The following is a 23,724-nucleotide window of genomic DNA, read 5'->3' as shown; positions in this document are numbered from 1 at the left end:
AATGAACGACGTGATTGATAATCCCGCCGACTGTGAGGTGAGGAGTGTGATTCGATTTTTGAATGCCCGACATTTGAAACCTGCAGAAATTTACTGGCAATTGAAAGAAGTGTATGGTGATACTGTAATGAATGAAAGAAATGTGAGAAAATGATGCGAAATGTTCAACAATGGGCGAACAAATGTCCACGATGAAACTCGACCCGGACGCCCATCACTCATTACAGAAGACCTGATTATCCGCCCTATAGTCCAGACCTTGCTCCTAGCGATTTTCACCTTATCACTAAGCTGAAAGACTTTCTGTGTGGTACGCGTTTTGGAAGTGATGAAGAGTTGAAGAAGACAGTGAACACCTGGCTTAATGAACTGGCGGCAGAGGAGTATAACACGGGAATTCTAAAGCTAGTGAACAGATACGACAAATGTTTAAATGTAGGTGGTGATTATGTAGAGAAGTAAAGGAAGCTTCAGTTATGTAAGAGACTTTGTTTTTTCAAATAAATATATATTTTTTAATCATTACAACAGAACGGTCGTTATTTCCTGGATCCCCCTCGTATATACTGCAACAAGTATGAAACCTTCCCTCACGTGCTAGGGAACAGTACCCAGGGACAACTCCTCCAGATTAAAAGGCATGATATTGGAGAATGACTATGTTCCAAAAAACTGGAAGTTCACGGAGAAGTTCATTGTGTTGCAGACAACACCAAGCGCTATATTGATAATATGCATTAACAGAAAAAAAATGAACCTTAAATAATAGATCTGGGCATCCACTTTGAATGTTTTAACACACAACGAGAAGAACTTAATGCTGAAAAACAAAACATCTACAAATCAACCATTCCTTGCTTCCAGGTTAAATAATATATTAATCAAATTTCATTTACAGGTTTCATCTTTGATGCTAGAGGTACCATACAGATACCAAACTTTTTCGTTCAATGACGAGAAAAATATAAACTTGAGAAATCTCTTGAGACAGAGATAGTGACAAGTATAATCAAGTGTATCTGTGGCGATACTAAGAAATCATTTTATGGAACTTAAAGTGTTCAATTTATTAGGAAAATTGTCTATTTATATTTTCTGTTCAATTTTGTATCGTTTACCTTCTTTTCAACCTAATCAAAAACCATTGTACTGTTTTAGTATTCTGTGTCTAAGGGAAAAAACTGTTGGGGTCAGATGTATAAAATAAATAAAAATAGAGAAACTCTCCAAATTTCATCTCTCAGAATTTCTATTTAGTGTACTCTACTTCTGGTCACATTACACATATCGAGGCCTTAACCAAATTCGTCCTAAACTTGATCCAATATATTCCCTGTTATTTCTTCCATAGCTGTTACGATTCCGTTCTTCAGTTCTTGGAGATCTGCAGTTAGGGATGACACATAGACAATGCCTTTCCCATAGTTCCACGCAAATTGCATGGTGTTAGATCCGGAGATCAAGGTGACCAGTGCTGTAGGGCAAGATCTTGGATACCGACGTGTCTGGTCTAGTGATGCAGGAGAACTTCATTAAGAAATTTAAGGGTTTCCCGATGAAAATGGGGTGGAGTGTCTTTTGGTAAAAATGAAGTCATTGGAACCAACATTCAGTTGTGGGAATAACCAGTTTTGTACCATGTCAAGTTATGAGAGCCTAGTTATCGTCTTCTCTTAAAAAAAATAGATCCATAAACCTTTCTCTGAGAAATAGTACAGAAAACTTGAATCTTTGGTGAATAGTGTTCGTGCTCTATCATTTGTTGTGGTTTTTTTGTTCCCCAGATATGCACTTTGTGACAATTCACTTTTCTGGTTAAGTGGAATGTTACTTCATCTGAGAAAACTAGGCAATAAGCGAAATCATTATTTTCCATTTCTGTTACTTTATCATCTACAAATTTTATCCATTTTATTTTCGTTTAAATGGGTATATTCTTTTTCAAAAATTTTAAAATTGTATGTAATAAAGAACTGAAAATGATTCCCTCATACATTAAAGGAATTTAATTGATTTTCTCTGCTTTAGAACTTCAAGAGGTGCAGTTATTTTGCATAGAAATCTGGGCTTAAATTACGAGCGTTTAACTGAAGTCAGCCTATTCTCATTTTGGTTAGGATTAGTTCATTCTTTCATTGGACCAATCATTTATAAGGGTAGACTCAAGTTGTAACATTTTTATAGCAAATAGAAGCTAAAGTATTGACTCAGCAATACTGGGAAAAAAAATTTGAACGTTTTTTTTATTATTTATTTGAGAGAGTAAGCACTGAAATATGTAATAAGGAATAGCAAAGAAATGTGTTTGGATCTGCATATTTTTAATGTGACTTATCTTAACATCTTCTATATAACTATTGTTAAGTAGTACCTCACTAGACAAATAGTGTACAATAAATTAAAGATTGTGTTCTTTAGTTGGTATAATTTGTGAATTGTAAGAGATATTTCACACATTGTTTTAATTTAATGTTATGTAAGACTGCCAACTGCTGTATAGATTCATTGCATTATGTACGGTAATTATACAGTTACAAGAATTTATGTTTTAAAATATATATATTGTTTACCATCCCAGCAGTGCATATGTTTTGTAATAATTTCAAATAAATTAATTTGTTTCCATTATTCGTTATTTATATTACGTGAAACAAATTTATTGTGAAGCAATTATCCTAATATTGTAAATTATATCTAGTCACTTATGAGGTTCCAACCAGTCTTCGGACTGCTGACTAAACATACATACTCGTACATCAAACGAAAGTGTGGAAGAAGTTATAGTCAAATAAAAAAATGTGAGACATAATTTTGTGTGTTCTTGTAATTTTGAAATACCGGTACCTTTTTCGAATTTGAAAATATGACCACTGAATAAATAATAACTTCGTTACTGGGTGATTTTACGATTAGGGGACATTTTCAACTTCGTAAAAATTTACTTTTGAAGTTGGAAAAACAAATACAAAAACAAATTTTTTCGAAACCAGTACTAATTGAGTCATATTTTGATGATATATAGCCAGCACAGCTGAATTTTCATAAACAGCTTTTTTAAAATTATTATTAAGCTTAGGCCTATGCTCCATGCTAATGACATTGCAGCCATGCTGATGAATCAATTCTTAATTCTAATGCTGAGATTTTGTAGAAAATCCAATAAAAATCAACCATATAAAAAGTCATTTAATTTTGTTAATATTCATATGTTTCGTACTTAGGCTCTATACCGGTATACATAGAAATTGTTACCGGTACTATGAATATACTAGTAAATGTCATTTAATTTTAATTTAGTTTGTTTGATTTGGGCTAATAACTTGTCAAAAAATAAATCACACATGCTTTAGTAAAAACTAAATAGAAGTATCATTAGCATGGCAAAGCACAATTGGAATGGACAAAATACATCCATGCTAATGACAATGGTGATGTCCATGCCAATGACAAAATAGTCATCTTTGATTTGTCTCTTTTAGAAATTAGTAGGTTGTACTGCCCCCCCCCCCCTCCAAGTTTGGGCTCTTGACATTGAACATTTCAATAAGTAAATGTATTATGTTATCATATTGTTACTACACTAAATTATACATAGTCCATGCTAATGACAATCAATTTGCATACTAACCTCAGTTTTTGAAGAAAAATATTTGTAGAAATATCAGTCTCCCAATTTTCATCCACAACACACTGCCACTCATTGTAGTTTGGATCAGTGCTATTGTATTGTATTGTATTGTATTTATTTATTCCCGGTACAATCTATTACAGATTATAGGTTCGTCATTAGATACAAACGCAAAATACACACACACACACGCACACACAAATAAGATTTCTAGTATGAATTTAATTTTAACATTCTTAAGTTTTCCAGTGAATAATAAAACTACTAAAAGACACAATAAATAACAAGATATATAATACATTTTCAGTTTACAAGATTAATAAATTAACATAGATTAGATAAAAACAAGATAGACCTACACAATGCAATTACATTAAACATGTTTATCATCTGAGGTGATTTATTTGGAGAGCAATTCAATTTTTAAGAACCAAGAGACTTCATCTTAGTTATTCTGTACATTTATTATTAATATTGTTTAGAGAAAAATTATGTGCAACAGTTCATGAAGGTAGGTTTTTTTACTTTATAGCTTTAATGTAAGAAATCAATGATTTTGAACGGCATGGACTGGAGCAAAATAGTTTTTACCCTGGTTTTGAAACCTTCATAATTTAAATGTTTAATATCCCTGTATGAGAAGTACTGTTAAGACTTTTGATAATAGTATGACAATTTATATGCAAGTTGTTGACAGTTCTTGTGTTATGGTTATGAATTTCAGAGTTCCTTTTAAAATAGTTAAGATTCTTATGAACAAAGCAATCAGTTTCTAGGATGTAGATGCAGGGGAGTGGTAAAATATTTAATTCTTGAAAAATTGCTTTGCTTGGAGTGCATATAGGGACTTATTTTATTATTTTCTTTTGAAATTTAAATATTTTTATAGCTTCAGAGGACATGCTCCAAAGCATTACACCATATGAAAGAATGGAATGTACGTGGGCATAGTAGACTACTTTTAAAGTTGGAAGAGATATGCTTTTCGTAAGAATTCTGAAAGCATAACATAATTTGCACAGTTTTCCAGAGAGAAAACTTACGTTTTGAGTCCACACATACAATTAAACCAAAGAAAAAAATCCCTTACTTTCTATGGTCAAATTAAATTCATCCAACTTATGACATAGAACTTGGGAGGCAAAGTTTAATAGCCCCTTATTGCTCTTTTATTGATGGAAGAATTACTTTTTATAACAAATATTAATTATTACACTTACACATAGGCTACACTCACCCTAGTACCGGTATGTGACCATGTCTTGTTTTCCTAAATTCACGTATCATGGCATTCATATATGAAGGGTACACGGGAAAAACGATCAAGGTCCAACAAAAATCGAAATTGAGTTAATAATGCCATCTTATAGTGGAAAAGAAGTACTATCATGTGGTGTAGCTAGTAATAAGAAATCATCGTTCTTGACATTCCACTACGTCAATTTCTATTAAATACACACATAACAAAGTATTAAGTGCTTAAACTTTAAAATTCGTTTTTCTCGAAACTTTCTAAAATGGACCTTGATCGTTATTCCCGTGTACCCTTCATATATGTTAAATAGAAGAAGGGACAGTGGGCATCCTTGTTGGACACCAGATGAAACCATCTTCCAGGCTAACAATTTATCTGCAATTTTAATTGAGATTGAAGTATCTTTATGTCCCATGCCGTGACATCATGGTCTAAGGCATCCAGCCTAGGACTCGCGTTACAGAATGCGCGCTGGTTCGAGTCCTCATGGGGGAAGAAATTTTCTCATGAAATTTTGGCCAGTGTATGGGACCGGTGCTCACCCAGTATCGTGATGCACTTGGGGAGCTACGATAGGTAGTGAAAATCCGTTTTGAAAACCAGCTATAACGGCTGGGGGGGGGGGGATCATCGTGCTAACCACACGATACCTCCATTCTGGTTGGATGATCGTCCACCTCTGCTTCGACATGTGGACGTAAGGCCAGCAGCCAGCTGGTCAGTCTTGGTCCTGCAAAGGGCTGTAGTCCCATGGATTTACTTTAAGTATCTTTAAATATATTATAAATATTCTGAACAATTTGTTGTAGGATGCAATCTTCTACTAATATATTCTATAAGATGTTACGATTTACATGATGAAAAGCTTTTTTGAAGTCCGAAATGTAATGTGTGTTTCTATATTGAATTCTCGATTTTTCCCAATCAAAAGTTTTATTGTGAAGTAGCATCACAGCATGACTGTCTTTCCTAAATCAGTTTTGTCTTTGCCCGAAATGTTCTCATACCGTAATATTGATATAATTTATCTTTTATTAAATTTCCAAATATTTTATGACCAGTATCTAATAAACTAATTCCCCTATAATTTTCACAATTAGTGCGAAACTGTAAACCTGTGAAGTGTTATCGTGTTATATAATGTGAAAAAATTAATTCAGTTATCACTTTATTAAAATCTCTGCTTTCAATATTAACATAATATTATGCAAACTAACTTCGTATTAAATAATGTCTTACACAGCTTTTAAATATTCACCAAAAACAGCAAAGTGCTAAAGTTAACAAATCTAGGAAATTCAACTTGGATCTGGATGTTTATTATAAAAAAAAACAACTGGTTCTGTGGATGAGATATGGAGAAAGCGTTCTTCTGTTTCCTGTGTGTTCTGTTCCAAGGTGAACATAACTAGTCAAAAGTGGGTGTTACAGATTTACTAAACTTAGAGCTAAAGTTAAAAGAGCACTTAACCAAGTCAACAGCATTTAAGAGTAGGGGAGGGTCGGTTAAGTTGGCGACCTTAAGCTTTCTTGTTTTTTTGCTTGCTTTTAATTTATCCCTAAGCGGTGTATTTATTATAGTATAATTACTTGATTTATTGTTTTTAAAAATGTATTTTTAAAAATTTCTTAAAATTGAAAAATTTTCAGTTTTACCTCCTTTTGTCCATGCTTGTCTCTTTCGTCAACTTACCCACCCATGCGGGTAAGATGACTTCAAATTGCGGGTAAGATGACTTCAAATTGCGGGTAAGATGACTTCAAATTGTGGGTAAGATGACGAAATGATATTTTTACTTAAGAATGAAATGAAATTTTATTGAAGCCTAATTAATTATCACAAAATCACAAATATAAGACTTTTCCTTTGCTGCCCTACTAGCCAAGCCTAGTGAACATTGACACTATAGTTCTGTCTTGCCAAACTCTTCACAAATGATGCACTCTCTTTCTTCTGCATAGTCGGAATCACTGCTTGAATATTGTATTTCAATTGAAGAGTTAGAAGAAGAGCCGGAACAGTTCAGTTCATTTTTTTTTTCAGATCTTCTGAGCTAAATGCTACTTTACGTTTAGCCCCTGGGTGCCCCATCAAGATATACTACCTGCATTCTTACCATCGGACAAATGAAAAAGGGAGGTAAAACTGTCACATTTAACACAACAAGCAACGCTAACATTCGTTCCTCTCTCAGCAGAGGACATTTTTATAACTCTTCTATTGCCAGTAGGGTTCAGTACTGATGGTGTCTTTGTGGAAACAGTCGAACATCCCGTCTCATCAACATTGTGTATCTGATGGGATTTAAATTTTATTTCAATCGTATTTCTCTATATAAATTGAAAAATTAATCTACATTCACTTTATTAAGTGCAGCCAGTCGAGCAGCCGACATATCTTCTGGTTTGCAAAAAGAAAGCATGGATCTCTTCATGAAATCATGAATAAAATCTTTCCCTGCCTGTTTCTTCTCCTTGTTGAATCTGTGTGGTACCTTCTTCGATTCAGCATAGTCATGTACAAGTCGAACAAAATCAGACCACCACTTTATCCACTTCTGTAACATATTTTATAATTCTTGTAATTGGTCATCTTTAAATGTGTTCTTATATCTGCCTGCTTTTTGCAGTAGATCCTGAAACAATACCAGAGGTTACCACAGGAGTGTTTAAGTAACAAATAATTTATATATAATTCAAATATATAGCGAAGCATACACTACTTACGTCTTCTGCATAATTTTTTACACAGCGACGTAAAGTAGCTTCAGGTACATTGAATTTCTTGGCGGCAGCATTAAGAGGAGCTCCATTTCTTACTTCGTGCATTGTTTTCTTCATTGATTTTTTGCTCCATCTTTGCCACCCAGTCTTCCGAACATACACTTTTCCCATATCTATACCCTGCAATTCGAATTAGATTACGGTATTACAAAATAAGAAAGGAACTAGGGATAGAAACTTAAAAAATAGAGTGGCGGGTAAGATGACGAAATCGTCATTTTACCCCTTGCATCATTCGTCATCTTAACCGAAATGTGTACGAGAGTTTATAAAATATTTTAAATTAATCTTCATTAGGAAATCATTAAACGTATATATTTAGAAGGAAATAAATTGAGTTAAGTTAAAAGTTCAAAGATACTTACATGAAACTTATTTTATAACTCTGAAAAATAGTAGCGAAATGTGTTTCTGCTTGCAAGCTTCTGTTCCCATCAAAACCAGATGGTCAAACAGGTTCCGTTCAACAGCAATGCCTTCAGAGGGGTTGTAAGAAAGTAACACTACGGAATAAGTGGTACTATCTGTCAAAACTTCGGAAAAATTAAGTATTCGTCACCTTAACCTCCTCGTCAACTTATCCGACTCTCCCCTACTTCTAAAATCATTCAAAACGAGTTGCTTGACTGCATGTTCAAAGTGTACCATGTAGAAGTAAGAATGAACTAATGATTGTAGACTATGTTTCTATCATTGTTGACCATACAACTGATATTTCAATTCGTCCTACTATTACATTACATTATTGATGAAAAGCCTATTACCGACAAGCCCACATTTTTTCTCTAATTTGTTTAGACTTTGTATACCTACAGTTGTATACATTTTGGTGAGTTTAATAACGGTAATAATAATAATAATAATAATAATAATAATAATGCTATTAATTTTACTGTTTATTCCTTATCTCTGGCACTAGGCATTAAATGTTTATGAGCCGCCACTACTGTAAACGTTACATCATCATTTCTGTACTGGTACTCTATATATTGGTCTGTCAAAAGCTGACAGGGATTCGTGGAATCCCTACAATTGCGTGGAACATTTAAGTGGCTGTGTGATTTCAAATAATAATAGCCCGTCACTTGATGAGAATCATCTTAGCACAATCATAAATCCTGGCTGGGACAAGTTACCTGGTTGAGGTTTTTATTGGGTTTTCCCTCTACCTATTAAGAGCAAATGTTGGGTAACTTTAGGCACTGCACTCTGGACTCATTTTGTTGGCATTATCACCATATCACTCAGACGTATATTCTATTATCCATGTGCTAAAAAGGATAAATGTTCATCTTCCCTCTTGCTTAAAAAAGTCCCTTGTTCAGACGCTTGTATTTCCCTATTTTCACTATGCTGGCATTTTACTGACTGACTTTTCCGGCAACAACAAAACGAAACTTCAACGTGCTCATAATTTGTGTGTGCGTTTTATAAGCAATGTTCGTAAATATGATCATATTACCCCATCCCTGGAAGCAATAGGTTGGCTTAAACTAGATAAAAAAAGAAATTTACATTCACTTCTCTTTCTCTTCGAAATCTTGAACTCTTCTATTCCTTCGTACCTGTCGTCTCGCTTCACTTACCTTTCTTCCCACCATAATCTGAACACACGCTCTCGCCATGAAACAATACTAACAATACCATCCCATCGCACCTCCTCATACTCATTCTCTTTCACAATAGCCCTGCCAAGACTCTGGAATTCGCTACCTGCTAGCATCAGGGACTGTCGAAATAAAATTGAATTCAAATGCAAACTTACTAGGCACTTGGTCAGTAATTGAGACTCGTTGAGACATGGTTTTTTGTAAATATAATTTTATTGTAATTGTACTTGTAAATTTAATATTAATTGTAATTTTATTCTTCATATTGTAGTTGTAATCTCCAGGTAGAGGGGCAGAGAAGGCCTGACGGCCTTATCTCTACCAGGTTAAATAAATAAATACTAATATGCTAGATAACCACAGCAGTTGATAAACCATCGTAAAATAACCAATTAAAAACTGCAGTTTATAGATTATTAGTTACATGAAAACGCAGTGTCTGTTTTTAGTGCAGTTTGTTTCGGTATATACTGTATATCTTCTGTCCAAATGATTTTCAGGCAACAATGTGAGTATCATGGAATGGCCAGAGAGATAAGAAAAGCAACAGGCATACCAAGGTCGCTTGACGTCACAGATGTGTGATATCTGTTCTCGTCTGCAGTCGATCTAGGCATCATGGCTGGGAAGGTTCCAAATGTGCCTCTGAGCAATGGACATCACATCCCAATATTCGGCCTGGGAACCTGGAAGGTACGACAGATATTGAATCAAACAAGTTTTTAAGAATCTGAAATGTTCCAACGTATTATCAGACTGAGAACAGAACAGGAAACATCAGCCACTGGTGTAACTCAGTTGGCTGAAGCACTTGCCTGCTGATCAGAAGTTGTGCTCAGGTGTGGGTTCGATTCCCGCTTGGGCTGATAATACTGAACAACAAGAATTTTACTCCGACTTAAAACAAATGTCCCTTATGGTTTGTTGTACGCTGAATCCGAAAATGCATCTCTTTTCTTTGTATCACGTAAGGTTTTTAAGATATACTATGATTTCACTTTTCGATAAGCACTCTTCCAGGAAACATGTGGCGAGGGTTGGGGGTTGTGAACCAAAACGAAAGATAATGCATTTTATGAGTTTATGACCTATTTCCAGTTTCTTATGGTTGTTGACATCTTCTTTCGTACTTCTAATAAATAAACAGATATTGAGCCCCTCAAGGCAGTAAATTTCATAACAGTTCAAAGTGAGGTCTACACAATGAACAAACAAGGGTGTGGTTTTCAGTATGTAAAAGAAAAGTTTACTAGTTTGAATGAAGGAAAATTAAAAGGGGGGAATTTTCATCGCTCCACAAATTCGCAAAGTTTTGACTGACTCTTTGTTTGAGGAAATACTTTCTGTTACAGAAAAAATGGCATAGCGTGCTTTCAAAGATGTTTGCTCAAATTTTCTTGGAAATACTAGGGCAGATAACTACATCGAATTTGTGGAAACCATGTTAAGTGCATATGAGAAAATGGGGAATAATATGTCTCTCAAAATACAATTTTTACATTCTAATTTGGATTTCTTTCCTGCTAACCTTAGAGTGGTAAGTGACCAGCATGGGGAAAGATTTCATCAAGAAATATCTTAAGTGGAAAGCGATATAAAGGAAGATCATCATCCAGCATGCTTGGAGACTATTGTTGGTTCCTTGTAAAAGACAGTTCCGGGTCTAGTTGTAAACGGAAGTCATCCAGAAAATCTTTTTAAATGATAAGTTCAAATTCCGAGATTTTTCTCATTCTACATATGAAATAATTTTATTGTTGTTGTGTGTTTTGATTTTTAAACTATATAACATCATTTTTATATCCAGTACACATTTTTAAAGTATTATGAGGCATTTTGAATCCCTAGGCTGTTGTAATTTTATCAGTAACAGTGAAAAATAAAAAAAAATGAAAAGTTTTTTCATAAAAAATTCAATTCACTTTCCTGGATTTTAAATTCAGATTTAGGGCACACATATTACTAATATTCACCTATTTTTATTTCGGAGCAAGACAAAAAGTAAAAATTTGTTGTTCAGTGTTACCTGGTTGAGTTTTTGCCGAGGCTTTCCTAATCTGTATGGCGAATGTCAAGTAATCCATGGCGAATCCTCGGCGTCATCTCGCCAAATACCATCTCGCTGCTATTACCAATGCCATCGACAATAAACAACATGGTAGTTGTTACAGCGTCGTTAAATAGCCAACTTAAAAAAAAAACATAAAACATCATGTAGTGGGCAGGATCATATGCACTAAAAAGTGACAAAATATGCATTCACTTCATCATCATCATCATCATCATCATCATCATCATCTTCATCATTATCCTCACAGGTTGTAGTCCTTCGAAGAACTGTTACGGTCTACCAAAGTTTTCTTTTCCATTATTTTTGAGGACGTCCCAACGACCTTCCTGTTTAATTATAATTCAGGATTGCTTTTGGTTTCTACTGTCTGACATTCGATTTACATGTTGAAGCCAATTGCTTTGATATTGATATGTGTACCACCGGCGTAGCTCAGTTGGTTAAGGCACTTGCCTGCCAGTCTAAAGTTGTGCTCAGGCGCGGGTTCGATCCTCGCTTGGGCTGATTACCTGGTTGGGTTTTTTCCAAGGTTTTCCCCATCTGTAAGGTGAATGCCAGGTAATCTATGGCGAATCCTCGGCCTCATCTCGCCAAATACCATCTCGCTATCACCAATCTCATCAACGCTAAATAACCTAGTAGGTCTAATTGATACACCGTCATTAAAAAAACCAACTAAAAAAAATAAAAATAAAAATTGATGTATGTGATCCGGAACAGGTATCATTTGGAGCTCGTTCAAGACATCTTTATTTCTTTTTCTGTCCCATTTCGTATAATCTGCTATACGGCACATGAATTTCATTTCACTGGTAGTAATGTGATTTTCTTCACATCTCCAAAGAGTCCAAGCCACACTGCCATAACATAGAACAGGTCTCGCCAGGTTTTATAGAGGCGGAGGCGTGTATGTCGTTGGACTAATGATGGTTTCATAATGCTGTTGATGATACAGATAGATTTATTAAATTTAAGAATTTTGTCTGATATATATGATTCTGCTATTAATAATATTTTATAACCAAGATAATTGAATTCATTTGCTCTATCTAATATTTGATTACTGATACAAATTTTGCTTGGTATTGGTTCTTTTCTGTAAAAAGCCATAACTTTAGATTTCCATTGACTATGTATCTGCCATTCGCTTCAAATTATGTACAGATCGTTGTAGATCATCTTCTGTAGAGGCTGAAAGTACTAAGTCATCTGCAAAGATTAATGTATCTAAATGTAGATGTCAATTTACAGTTATATACCCATGTCGTGTCAATTTTTATTCTTTGATGATAGAATTCATATAGATATTAAATAAAAGTGGAGAAAGTCCAGAACCTTGTCTAACATCTGAATTTATTTTCCTCCAAGGTGATAAAGTATCTCCAGTTTTTACTGCAATTGAAGTTGCTTTGTATAAGTGAAGTATGTTTTGGATAATTTGATGTGGTATATTAGGTTCATTCCAACAACAGTCAGTAACTGTCCATAACTATCGTGAGCATGCGCAGTACAGAAAAAGGATTCCAACACATTCCAAACCAGTTCTGAATCGGGAACATGTACTGCAGTCGGGAGTTCCAACAAACTTTCGACATGAGTCCGGAATGGTCAGAAGTAGTCAGTGGATTGAGGCATGTACTGATGTGTGCGTCTCTCACATAGGCACATAAGCTCATCAACGTCTCCTGGATTTTGAAGAAAGACATGATTGACTGTTCACGTCAGTGAGATTAAGATGGAAAGTGACAGTGCAGATGAATAATAAAACTGGAGATGTAGTTTAAATTTTCGCCAAAAAGAAAAATAATGAAAATTATTTGGGTATTGAAATAGTTAATTACAATTTCAACATGAAACTTTGATTAAAAGTATAATAAATAACGTACATAAATTAATAATTAAAAAAGAAATACTTTTAGATGAGAATCCCCCAGTACACGATATTGAATTAGCGGAATTCTTGCCTTCCATATTTTTTGTTATCATTTTATAGAAAATTATTGAAATTCTATTTCTGCAATTTGAATTAACTTCGCAACTATATTAATTAAGCAGCCTGTTCTCAGCAAAGATGATCACAGTTATAGCATCTCTGAATTTAGTTAGTACATGATCATCTGAAAAAGCGTTCCAACATCATCCAAATGCTTTTATGAAGTCTATGAAGGCGATGTGTGTTTCCATATTAAATTCTTTGTTTTTTTTTAATTAACATTTTCAAAGTAAAATATTCCTCGCAACATATCTTCCTTTTCGAAAACCGTTTTGTTCTTCTTCGAAAATATGTTCATAATAACTATAAAGTCTATTTTTTATTATATTCGCAACAATTTTATATCCTGTGTTCAATAAGCTTAAACCTTTACAATTGTCGCAGCTATTGGAATTACAATAGATTTAGATCACCTTTTGGGTGGTTTTTGTCCATTCCATATTAGGTTCAGGAAAGAGAGGAATCTTAAGAGGAAAGCTTGTCCTGCACATTTAAACAATTTTTTCCACATGATGTTCATTTATTGAGTGGTTCACAATAAATATTACAGTCAAATGAAGGCTCTCTTTTAATCATTTATTTGTCTGAATATTCAATTAATAATATTATGACAATAATCACCAATATTAGGAACAGAATTCTTTATTCATAAAAGAATAAAATCAGCAGTAAAAAAGATCGAATTTATCAATGACAGGTAGGCCTACTTAAGGGTAGAGGTGCTATATCGTAGTTATAAATGCTTACTCTGCTATAGAAGAGAAAGACGACCATATAAAGATAGCTTCTGTCAGGAATTGGAACACACTTTTGATCAGTTATCTAGATATCACATGAAAATTTTATTGGGGGATCTCAATGCTAAAGTAGGACGGGAGGATATTTTTAAACCTAATATTGGAAAAGAGAGCCTACATGTAACTAGTAATGATAATGGAGTTAGGTTAGTCAACTTTGCCACATCAAAAAATTTAATTGTCAAAAGTACAACATTCCCACATAAGGATATACATAAATATACTTGAATTTCTCCAGATGGGTTGACACACAACCAAATAGGCCACATCTTGATAGATAAACGAAGACATACTAGTATAGTAGACATTCGATCCTTCAAGGGAGGCAGACTGTGATTCTGATAATAATTTAGTACCGGTAATTGAAGAATTAAGAGAAAGACTATCAGTAGCCAAGCGAGTAGAGCAACAAGTAAATATTAGGAGATTGAATATTTCAAAATTAAAAGATGAGAAAACTAAACAACATTATTAGGTCGAAAATTCAAATAGGTTTGCCAATTTAGGAAGTTCCAACGAAGTTGAAGAGGAATTAGATATTAATAGCATATTGGAAAGTATCGGAGATGATATCAAAATTGCAGTTGAGCAGAGCATAGGCTATTATGAAAAAAAAAAAAGAAAAGGAAACCGTGGTTTGATGAAAAAAAAAAACAAGCAAACGAAAAAAAAAAAATTAACTAGATGTGAGGGAGGTGAGATATGATGGAAGGGATTGGATTAATCTTGCTTAGGATAGGGGCCGATGGTGGGCTTATATGAGGGTGGTAATGAACCTCCAGATTCTTTAAAAGCCATCTGTAAAAGTTGTAAATGAAAAACAAAAATATTTTGAAAAAAAGAGTGACCTTAATTTCTCGTGTATTCCTTTCTTCATGCACAGTATATTTAGAGATAAGATTATTTAAAATTCGCTGAACACCTGTATGGTAACCCTACTTTCAGATGTATACGATTGTGATCAGATATTTCTGGCAGCATGAAATAGAATTTAATAGTTAGGTCGATCCTTCAATTCCGTTACCTCAATCACTGCTTATCGAATGTTTGTAAACGTCTTATGTAACTGTGCCACTTCAGAACTGTTATGTCACCTCATCCAGTTCATCTCCAAATGACAACATTTCTTATCATTATCTTCATAAGGATTTATAGCAAATCCATCTTCTCAAACTCTACTTTCAGATTTATACTATTACGACCAGATCAGTGACGTACAGTAGCATGACGTGAAGGGAAGCAGTGCCTGTATGTATGCCATTGCTCGACTGGGCTTCGATGCCTGTTGCCTACATACAGGATTACTATGGAATTGCTTCCCCAAAAACGTCATCATCGCATGCTGCTGGACCAGATATTTCTGGCGGCATGAAATATAAGTTAATAGTTAGGTCGACCTTTCGATTCCACAGGTCGGCACTCCTGTGTTTCATTTCCGTTATCTCAATCACTGCTTATCGAATGTTTGCAAACATCTTATTTAACTGTGCCACTTCAGTAACTGTTATGTCATCTCATCCAGTTCACCTGCAAATGACGACATTTCTTATCATCAACTTCATAAGGATTTATAACAAATCCAGCTTCTGAAATCATTTATTAATAATAATGTTGATGATGATTCCGGTAAAAATGAGACATTTCTTGAAATTTTCTTCATACTTTGAAAATTCCAACACTAGAATTATTAAAAAAGAAATTAATAACCATTTATAACTTTTGCGTTATACATAATATAATAAGTATTCAATTACAATTGAGAAGATGGATGCAAGACAGGCGTGAGAGAGCAGAGAAACAGGCTGTCAAAGTTTTGTTATTGTTGTCACTTATAATAAGAATTTTATGTAATAATGAAATAATTTTAATGTTGAAATTCAGTAGGATATGCTTTCTTAAGAATTTCACCCACAAAGCCAAAATATCTCTGTTGCTTGCTGAATAATTCTATGAAATAAAAATCATTACCCACTCCCTTCTTGCAGAAAAGTCGTGTCATTTCTATATGGGCCGTTGTTTTATTGCACTTTTTATAAGAATCATTGTTTGGAACGAAGTAATACATGCTCCTTCGATATAGTAGAAAGCCAATTTTTACCTAATTAGATATAACAAGTGGAGCAAGTCCCCTGCAATTGCATTATCTTTAGGTAGAGCAGTGGTACTCAATCTATAGTACGTGTTCCCTTTGTCACAAAGTGTGCGCATCCCACTGATTTTGTATGTAAAAATAGTGACATATTTATTTTATTATACTTGTTCATAATTATTGCATTATATTTGTAGTTTCTTTTGCAATATCAACTCTTGTTTTTCCTTGCTTGAATATCATTTTACATAATTCATTATTATTATTATTATTATTATTATTATTATTATTATTATTATTATTATTATTATTGTATCAATAACTACTGTATAATAATAATAATAATAATAATAATAATTAATCATCATTTATTTTTAATACATCAGTCGTAGTCTTTTGTTAATTCTTATATAATATTGCAATGTGGTTTGGGGGTACAATATGTTTTGAAGGTACGTTAGGTAAAAAGATTGAATACCATTAAGGTACAGCAGGAAAGTCAAGGAATATTATGGACAGTAAAAAATCGAACTTACAGGAATAGGTATTTAAGAGTTGTTAATTCATTATAAAAAGCGAATCAGATACAACATTAATACAAATTAATTTTATTTTCTAGAGATATATAAAACATACATACTTATTTACTTATGGCTTTTATCCTTTGAAGAGGTGGAAAAATTCAAATATCTTGGAGCAACAGTAACAAATATAAATGACACTCGGGAGGAAATTAAACGCAGAATAAATATGGGAAATGCCCGTTATTATTCGGTTGAGAAGCTTTTGTCATCCAGTCTGCTCTCAAAAAAGCTGAAAATTAGAATTTATAAAACAATTATAATACCGGTTGTTCTGTATGGTTGTGAAACTTGGACTCTCACTTTGAGAGAGGGACAGAGGTTAAGGGTGTTTGAGAATAAGGTGCTTAGGAAAATATTTGGAATTATTAATTAATATTAATTTGCTCTGGCACCGAGGATCAAACCCAAGTCCTTGGTTCTATGTGCCAAGCACTCTAACCACTGAGCTACTCCGAAGTTCAATCCACAGCACCGGATCGAATCCCTCTCCTCCAGTGTTTTTCCCTTTGTGGCCTGACTCCAAGTTTGACATGTATGTTGACATTTATATTAAGTCAACTCCCATTATACAAGAAGCACACTCAGTTGAGTGACTTGATGGCTGGGATTCCACAGTAATATGTACAGTGCACAGTGTCTGCAAGTTAAAAATATTTTAATTGTTATCCTGTGCAGCATTTTAATTCTAGATTATATATTTTATTCTGTAGAAATAAATTGTAGAGTAATCTGAAACTGATGTTTATGCCCTGCAGTCGAAGCCTGGTGAGGTCACTGAAGCTGTGAAGGAAGCCATCGATGCCGGTTACCGCCACTTTGACTGTGCCTACGTTTATGGCAATGAGGCGGAGGTGGGCGCAGGCCTCTGTGCCAAGATGGACGCAGGTGTGGTGAAGAGAGAGGACCTATTTGTGACCAGCAAGGTAAGTCACAGGACTTGGTGACGATACAGTACCAGATTGCACGTTACTTTTCCCTGCTTCACCTGCAACCTGCTTTACAGTCTGAATACCTATAGTCTCGTCACTCTTATTTCTGGCAGCCAGTCATGTTGCAGGTCGGCTACATTTAAACGTATGCGTCTTCTCATTTGCTGCTGATGACGTTATTCACTTCCTAAGGCTCGATAAATACTTAATATAATTGCCCGCCATTTTTGTTCTTTCGTTGGCGTTCACAGAAAGCATATGAGGACATTATTTGGTGCTCAATTATTTACTCAACTACAGTGCGTTTAATTTATTATCATAAGAGCTACGACATGATAATGTTTAACGGTGCAGCAAATAGATTCTTCATCTGGTAGCTTGGCAACGAAAGAACAAAAAATGGCGAACGATACTACCTACCTAGACTTTATAGAGCCTTCACTTACTAAGGCGTAAGCAAAAAGGAGGAGTCACGCCAGAAATAACAGCGATACGACTATATATTATTGACTCTGGTGTTCTTTCCTGACAATTAGAAACTTCAATCACTAGCACGCTGGCTTCTGTCACTCAGTACATAAACATCCTTGTTTGGCATTTCAGTAATTCTGTCTGAAGTTTTCCTCAGCCATCACAAAGCTGTTACTGTGTAATACTAATGAGGGGAGAGAGAGGGGAGAGAGAGAGAGAGTGTGTTTTTTTTCCCTCTTGATTTAACAATGAAGTCATTCTCTTTCGTGCTTCCCAATATTTCGACGTGATGTCTTGAGCTATTTGAAGGGCTGTGCAGCTTGCCAGATGATCCATATCCATTTCCTGCTCCTGACAGCATAACAGACAATTTGATGAAGTCAGTATACCGATTCTGTGGAGATGTTTACTTAAACAATCATGGCCAGTGAGTAGCCTGAACATAGCAACAGCAGATTTACGAGAAAGTATCGGGATTAGACATGTGTTTTCCAGCAGATTTTTCCATTTGGTATTTTCACTTTCTGCTAATATTTTAATATTGTAATTGTGGTTGATCTTGCTTTTGATGATTCGTTTGACAGATTCATAGGACACATTTAGACTTGTATTCTGTTCAATTTTGGAGCCCTCTCATTCTCATTTATGCCACAATGTGCAGGTATCCACTGAAGAATTACGTGTTTATTTAGATTTTGAATTTGTTTAATCATAGAATGTATTTCTTTAATTTTTTTCCATTTTTGGGTGATTTGTGGATACTATTGCTTGGATTGCTGTTCTGGAGTCTGATAATATAACTGTTCTTGCAATTAATAAATAATAATTTAATTATTTGTTTATTTAATCTGGCAGAGCTAAGGCCAGTAGGCCTTCTCTTCCGCCCAGCCAGACTCTAATTCTAATTGAATACAATTGGTTACATAGTTATTACATTAATATCTAGAACATAAAACAACATGAAAGTAAATAATGAAAGTTGGATAAGTAATGTTAGTGAGACAATAGTAAACATTGGTAAGAAATAGTAGTAGTAGTAGTAGTAGTAATAATAATAATAATAATAATAATAATAATAATAATAATAATAATAATGAGATAATTTAAATATTTTTTGCGATATATATAACGATTAAACATTGAGAAACCTGAAAGAGCTATTATTGTTAACAATAATTGTTAGAAAAATATTTCGTTAGTCTATTCTTAAATTGGTTTGATGTCTGACACTCACTGACATTACTAGGTAGGGAATTCCAAAGTCGAGGAACAGTCACAGTGAAAGAAGATGAATATGAGGATGTTCCGTGGGAGGGAAATGGATAATATTGAGGAGTGTTGTGATCGTATGTCTAGGTTATGGTGGGTGGATAAATTCTGAAAACGAGACGCAAGATAGACAGGAGTGGAGAAATGCAATATGTGAAAGAGGAGGGATGGATTTTTCTTCGATCTTCTAGACAGAGCCAGGACAACATTTCGAGAGATGGTGTATCCAATTGAATAAATTTTGGACCAATGTGTAATTAGCATCTATCTCCCCATCAAAATTTGTAGTATGTTTACCAATTCTTTTGTAGAAAGAAGTGACCCTCATCTGTTTTGCAGTTGTGGAACACATTCCACAGCCCCGGTCTGGTGGAGTCCGCCCTGCGAGAGTCGCTGCGGAATCTGGGCCTGACATACTTGGACCTGTACCTGATTCACTGGCCCATGGGCTATGAGGAGGGTGGTGAACTGTTTCCCCGTGGGCCTGACGGTCGTTTCCGATACAGCAATGCCGACTATGTGGACACCTGGGGTGCGTTGGAGCGCTGCGTGGACCAGGGCCTGGTGCGGAGTCTGGGGCTCTCCAACTTCAACAGCCAACAAATAGAGCGCGTGCTGCAGGTGGCCCATGTCAAGCCTGTTGTGCTGCAGGTGGAGTGTAACCCCTACCTCAATCAGAAGAAGCTCATCGAGTTCTGCAAAAAGAAAAACATCGTGGTGACGGGGTACAGCCCTCTGGGGTCGCCTGACAGTCCCTTCCTGAAGCCAGAGACTCCACGCCTGCTGGAGGACCCGAAGCTGCTGCAGGTGGCACAGAGCGTGAATAAGTCAGCCGCGCAGGTGGTGCTGCGTTGGATGGTGCAGCGGGGCGTGGTCACCATCCCCAAGTCGGTGAGCCCCACCCGCATCTGCCACAACATCGAAATCTTCGACTTCGAGCTGAGTGCAGAGGACATCAGCTACTTGGACTCGCTGGATTGCGGAGGCCGCCTCTGCAGCCTTGATCAGTAAGCTAATTCTATTAGATCACCTCATAACTTCACAAGTAATGTATTATTATCACCATTAAATCAGAAAAAATCGTTCCGGCATATTGACTTACATAGGTTTAAATGCAGGTAGTAGGCCGTAAAACAGTACAATGAGAGGAGTTCGACCGGCACCATGGATCGTGTCCCTGCATAGCTCAGTTGGTAAGAGCCCTCAGCACGCAGAGCTGAGAGATCCCGGGTTCGATTCCCGGTGCCGGAACGAATTTTTCTCGATTTAATGGTGATAATACACATTGACTACTTCATAGTAGTCGTGTTAATATTCAATGAGGATGGCGAGACCTCATAAAATGAATATTTGATGTAATGTATTATTAATCCATTGCTCCAGACTATTGGGACTCAGCCACTAGTCTTCTAGCCTCCCAATATATTTGTCCCTTCATCCCGTTCTGGACAGAATTTGTGAAGTGCAGTACATTTCCTAAGATGGTCGCAGTTCATGATGGCATTTCTTCTGCACAGCATACAGTTCGGTGAATCCAGAATGTTGAAGTAATGGAGGTGTTCTGCCAAGCAGTCGTGTCCTGTAGTTAGGTGGAATGCTGCTACAGCTTCACTTCGGGAAGTTTCAGGAATGATGTTTTCGTCTAACTTTCAACAATTTGATTCACTTCACTCAATACTTTGTAAAACCTATTTTTGTCCTGCACAGTCTCAGATTTTTCTGATACAATTCTACTTTTGGGTCCTGGAACTTCTAAAACAGTTTCCTTCAAATCTTCTTCTGAACTGCCGACATAAGGATAAAATTGTTGGCTTCTTATTTCTCACTTGTCTTTAGCATTGTGTCTAAATGAGCTTGGATTACTCAAAGCCATCTGATCCAGAGCCACACAACATATTGCATTTACTGAACTATTAATTCGAATGAATTCATTCATACATTTGAATGATTTAATCCTACCATCGAATAATCACTTGATTATAGAATCCACTCGATTATTTCCAACACAATTAACAACATAATATTAGCCACCAGCATAGCTCAGTCGGCTAAGCGCTTGCCTGCCGATCTGGAGTTGCACTCAGGTGTGAGTTCGATTCCCGTTTGGGATGATTACCTGTTTGAGTTTTTTCCGAGGTTTTCTCCAACCGTAAGGCGAATGCCAGGTAATCTATGACGAATCCTCGGCCTCATCTTGCTATTACCCATTCCATCGACGCTAAATAATCTAGTTGATACAGCATCATTAAATAACCAAGTAAAAAAAAATACGAAAGTAAGCACACGAACAATGCCAAGAATCAATTGTATCAGTCGATTATTTTGTTACAGTCAAATGAAAGCACTTGTATATTTACAAATGACTTTTAAGGAACCTGGAGGTTCATTGCTGCCCTCACATAAGCCCACCATCGGTCCCTATCCTGAGCAAGATTAATGAAGTCTCTAGCATCATATCCCACCTCCCTCAAATCCATTTTAATATTATCCTCCCATCTATGTCTCGGCCTTCCCAAAGTCTTTTTTCCTCAGGTTTCCCAAATATGCATTTCTGGATTCACCTATATGTGCTACATGCCCTGTCTAACTCAAACGTATAGATTTAATGTTCCTAATAATATTAGGTGAAGAATACAAATGCGTGCAGTTCTGAATTGTGTAACTTTATCCATTCTTCTGTAACTTCATCCCTCTTAGCCCCAAATATTTTCCTAAGCATCTTATTTTCGAACACCCTTATTGTGAGGCTTCATAACAAGCTCTTTTTTACGGTGATGGGTTATTGGCCCTTCGCCCAACCCCCAAGCTGGAGACCACCCTTTATTGGCTGTCCACGACTAGCTACTTATTCAATATATTTGCAGCTACCCTCCATATTTGGAGGCCATCTCCTCTATCTGCAAGAAAGTATTTGTATACTATCAGTATTTGTCAAATATTTTAAAATATAAAAATATGATAAAATATATGAAAATTATGTTAAAATATGACGGCTTTGTCGAAATATTATGAAATATGAAAAAAATTTCAATTTAGATTTGCCATTGCCTAAAACGTAGAGATTTCTGATTTCCATGTACTTCTTCAATGAAATTTCGTATTTTTACTTTCCCAATTTATAACTCCATACACATGCACTTCTTTTACTTGCTCTCTGTTTCTGGCTTTCCTCCTAATTTTGAACCTGGGTTTCTATTGCGAAAAACCTTTGCACCACATCTGATATAACGATTTTTTTCTCTGTTACAGTGCCATCAACCACCCGCACTACCCATTCAACATTGAGTTCTGAGCAGAAATGAAGCTGTTTATACAAATTTAACAAAGAACATGATGATGAAGTTAGAAAAGCCAAATAGAATGTAACTATTAACAACAAAAAGAATGGTATCAAGTCACACTATTTCTCTGTTATTCTGTGGGTTGTGTGTTTTATAATACCCATGAAGTTATTTGTAAATATCCAATTGAAACCAAAAAAAAAAAGTTTAATTCATGAGCGTGTGATGGATGGTGTAACTTTTGTTAAATTTAAATATGCTATGTTTGATAAAAGCACGATTGTTTGACTAATTAATTAGCAGACATTCCTCAACTTACAGAATAGCATGTTTAGGCTTTTATTCTGAGTCAGTGAGCAGGCTCATTTGGCGAGAAGCTCTGGGGAAGTAAACAGAACCAGACTAGCTACATCGAGAAGAAGAATGGATGAAAGACACAAATATTACTTAAAACTTGAAATAAAATAAAATGAAATAAAACTGATGCAAACCTCAGTGTTATCTTTCCATTAATTGAAGTTAATAATAAAAAGACAACTTTAACCTGAAATTCGTATTTATTTTTTCATCAATTTTTTTTACAGCACACTGCAAATGCATCCGCAGACTGGACATTACATCTGACTGGACATTACAAATCCATTGGGTTAATACTCCAAAGAAGTGCTTTTATTTTGCTGTATTTTCAAACTGCAATGTTATTGTGATGCATCTACACATTATTGTGAATACATGAAGAATAACGGTACCGGTACCTTAGATAGTATCCAAGTTGGGATCAAACTTTAAATTGTTATATAGCATTTTGAAAAACTGACATTAAGGTGAAAAATTGAAATGTTGAATTGCAAAAGGAAAACTATAGAGTACAGGGAAAAAGTAACTTTTAATATCAATTCAGCACACCCAAATTAGGTTAGAATAAGTGCTGATATCAATGCAACAAAAATGTTGTTCCCCAGG

At 35.3% G+C, this 23,724-nt stretch overlaps 1 protein-coding gene across 1 annotated transcript; it reads left to right on the top strand.

Annotated features, from left to right (window-relative positions):
- The first annotated feature begins 9,811 nt into the window (after positions 1-9,811).
- LOC138694313 (aldo-keto reductase family 1 member B1-like) lies at positions 9,812-23,311 on the top strand. The gene is made up of 4 exons (XM_069817914.1): positions 9,812-9,970; positions 17,567-17,734; positions 19,820-20,487; positions 22,730-23,311. Exons 1-4 carry the CDS (start codon positions 9,896-9,898, stop codon positions 22,770-22,772), a joined length of 954 nt encoding a protein of 317 aa, XP_069674015.1. The 5' UTR covers positions 9,812-9,895; the 3' UTR covers positions 22,773-23,311.
- The last annotated feature ends 413 nt before the right edge of the window (positions 23,312-23,724 follow it).

Source organism: Periplaneta americana, chromosome 2 (assembly GCF_040183065.1).
Source record: "Periplaneta americana isolate PAMFEO1 chromosome 2, P.americana_PAMFEO1_priV1, whole genome shotgun sequence".
NCBI classification, from domain to species: Eukaryota; Metazoa; Arthropoda; class Insecta; order Blattodea; family Blattidae; genus Periplaneta; species Periplaneta americana.
This window is presented reverse-complemented; position numbering and strand designations above follow the sequence as displayed.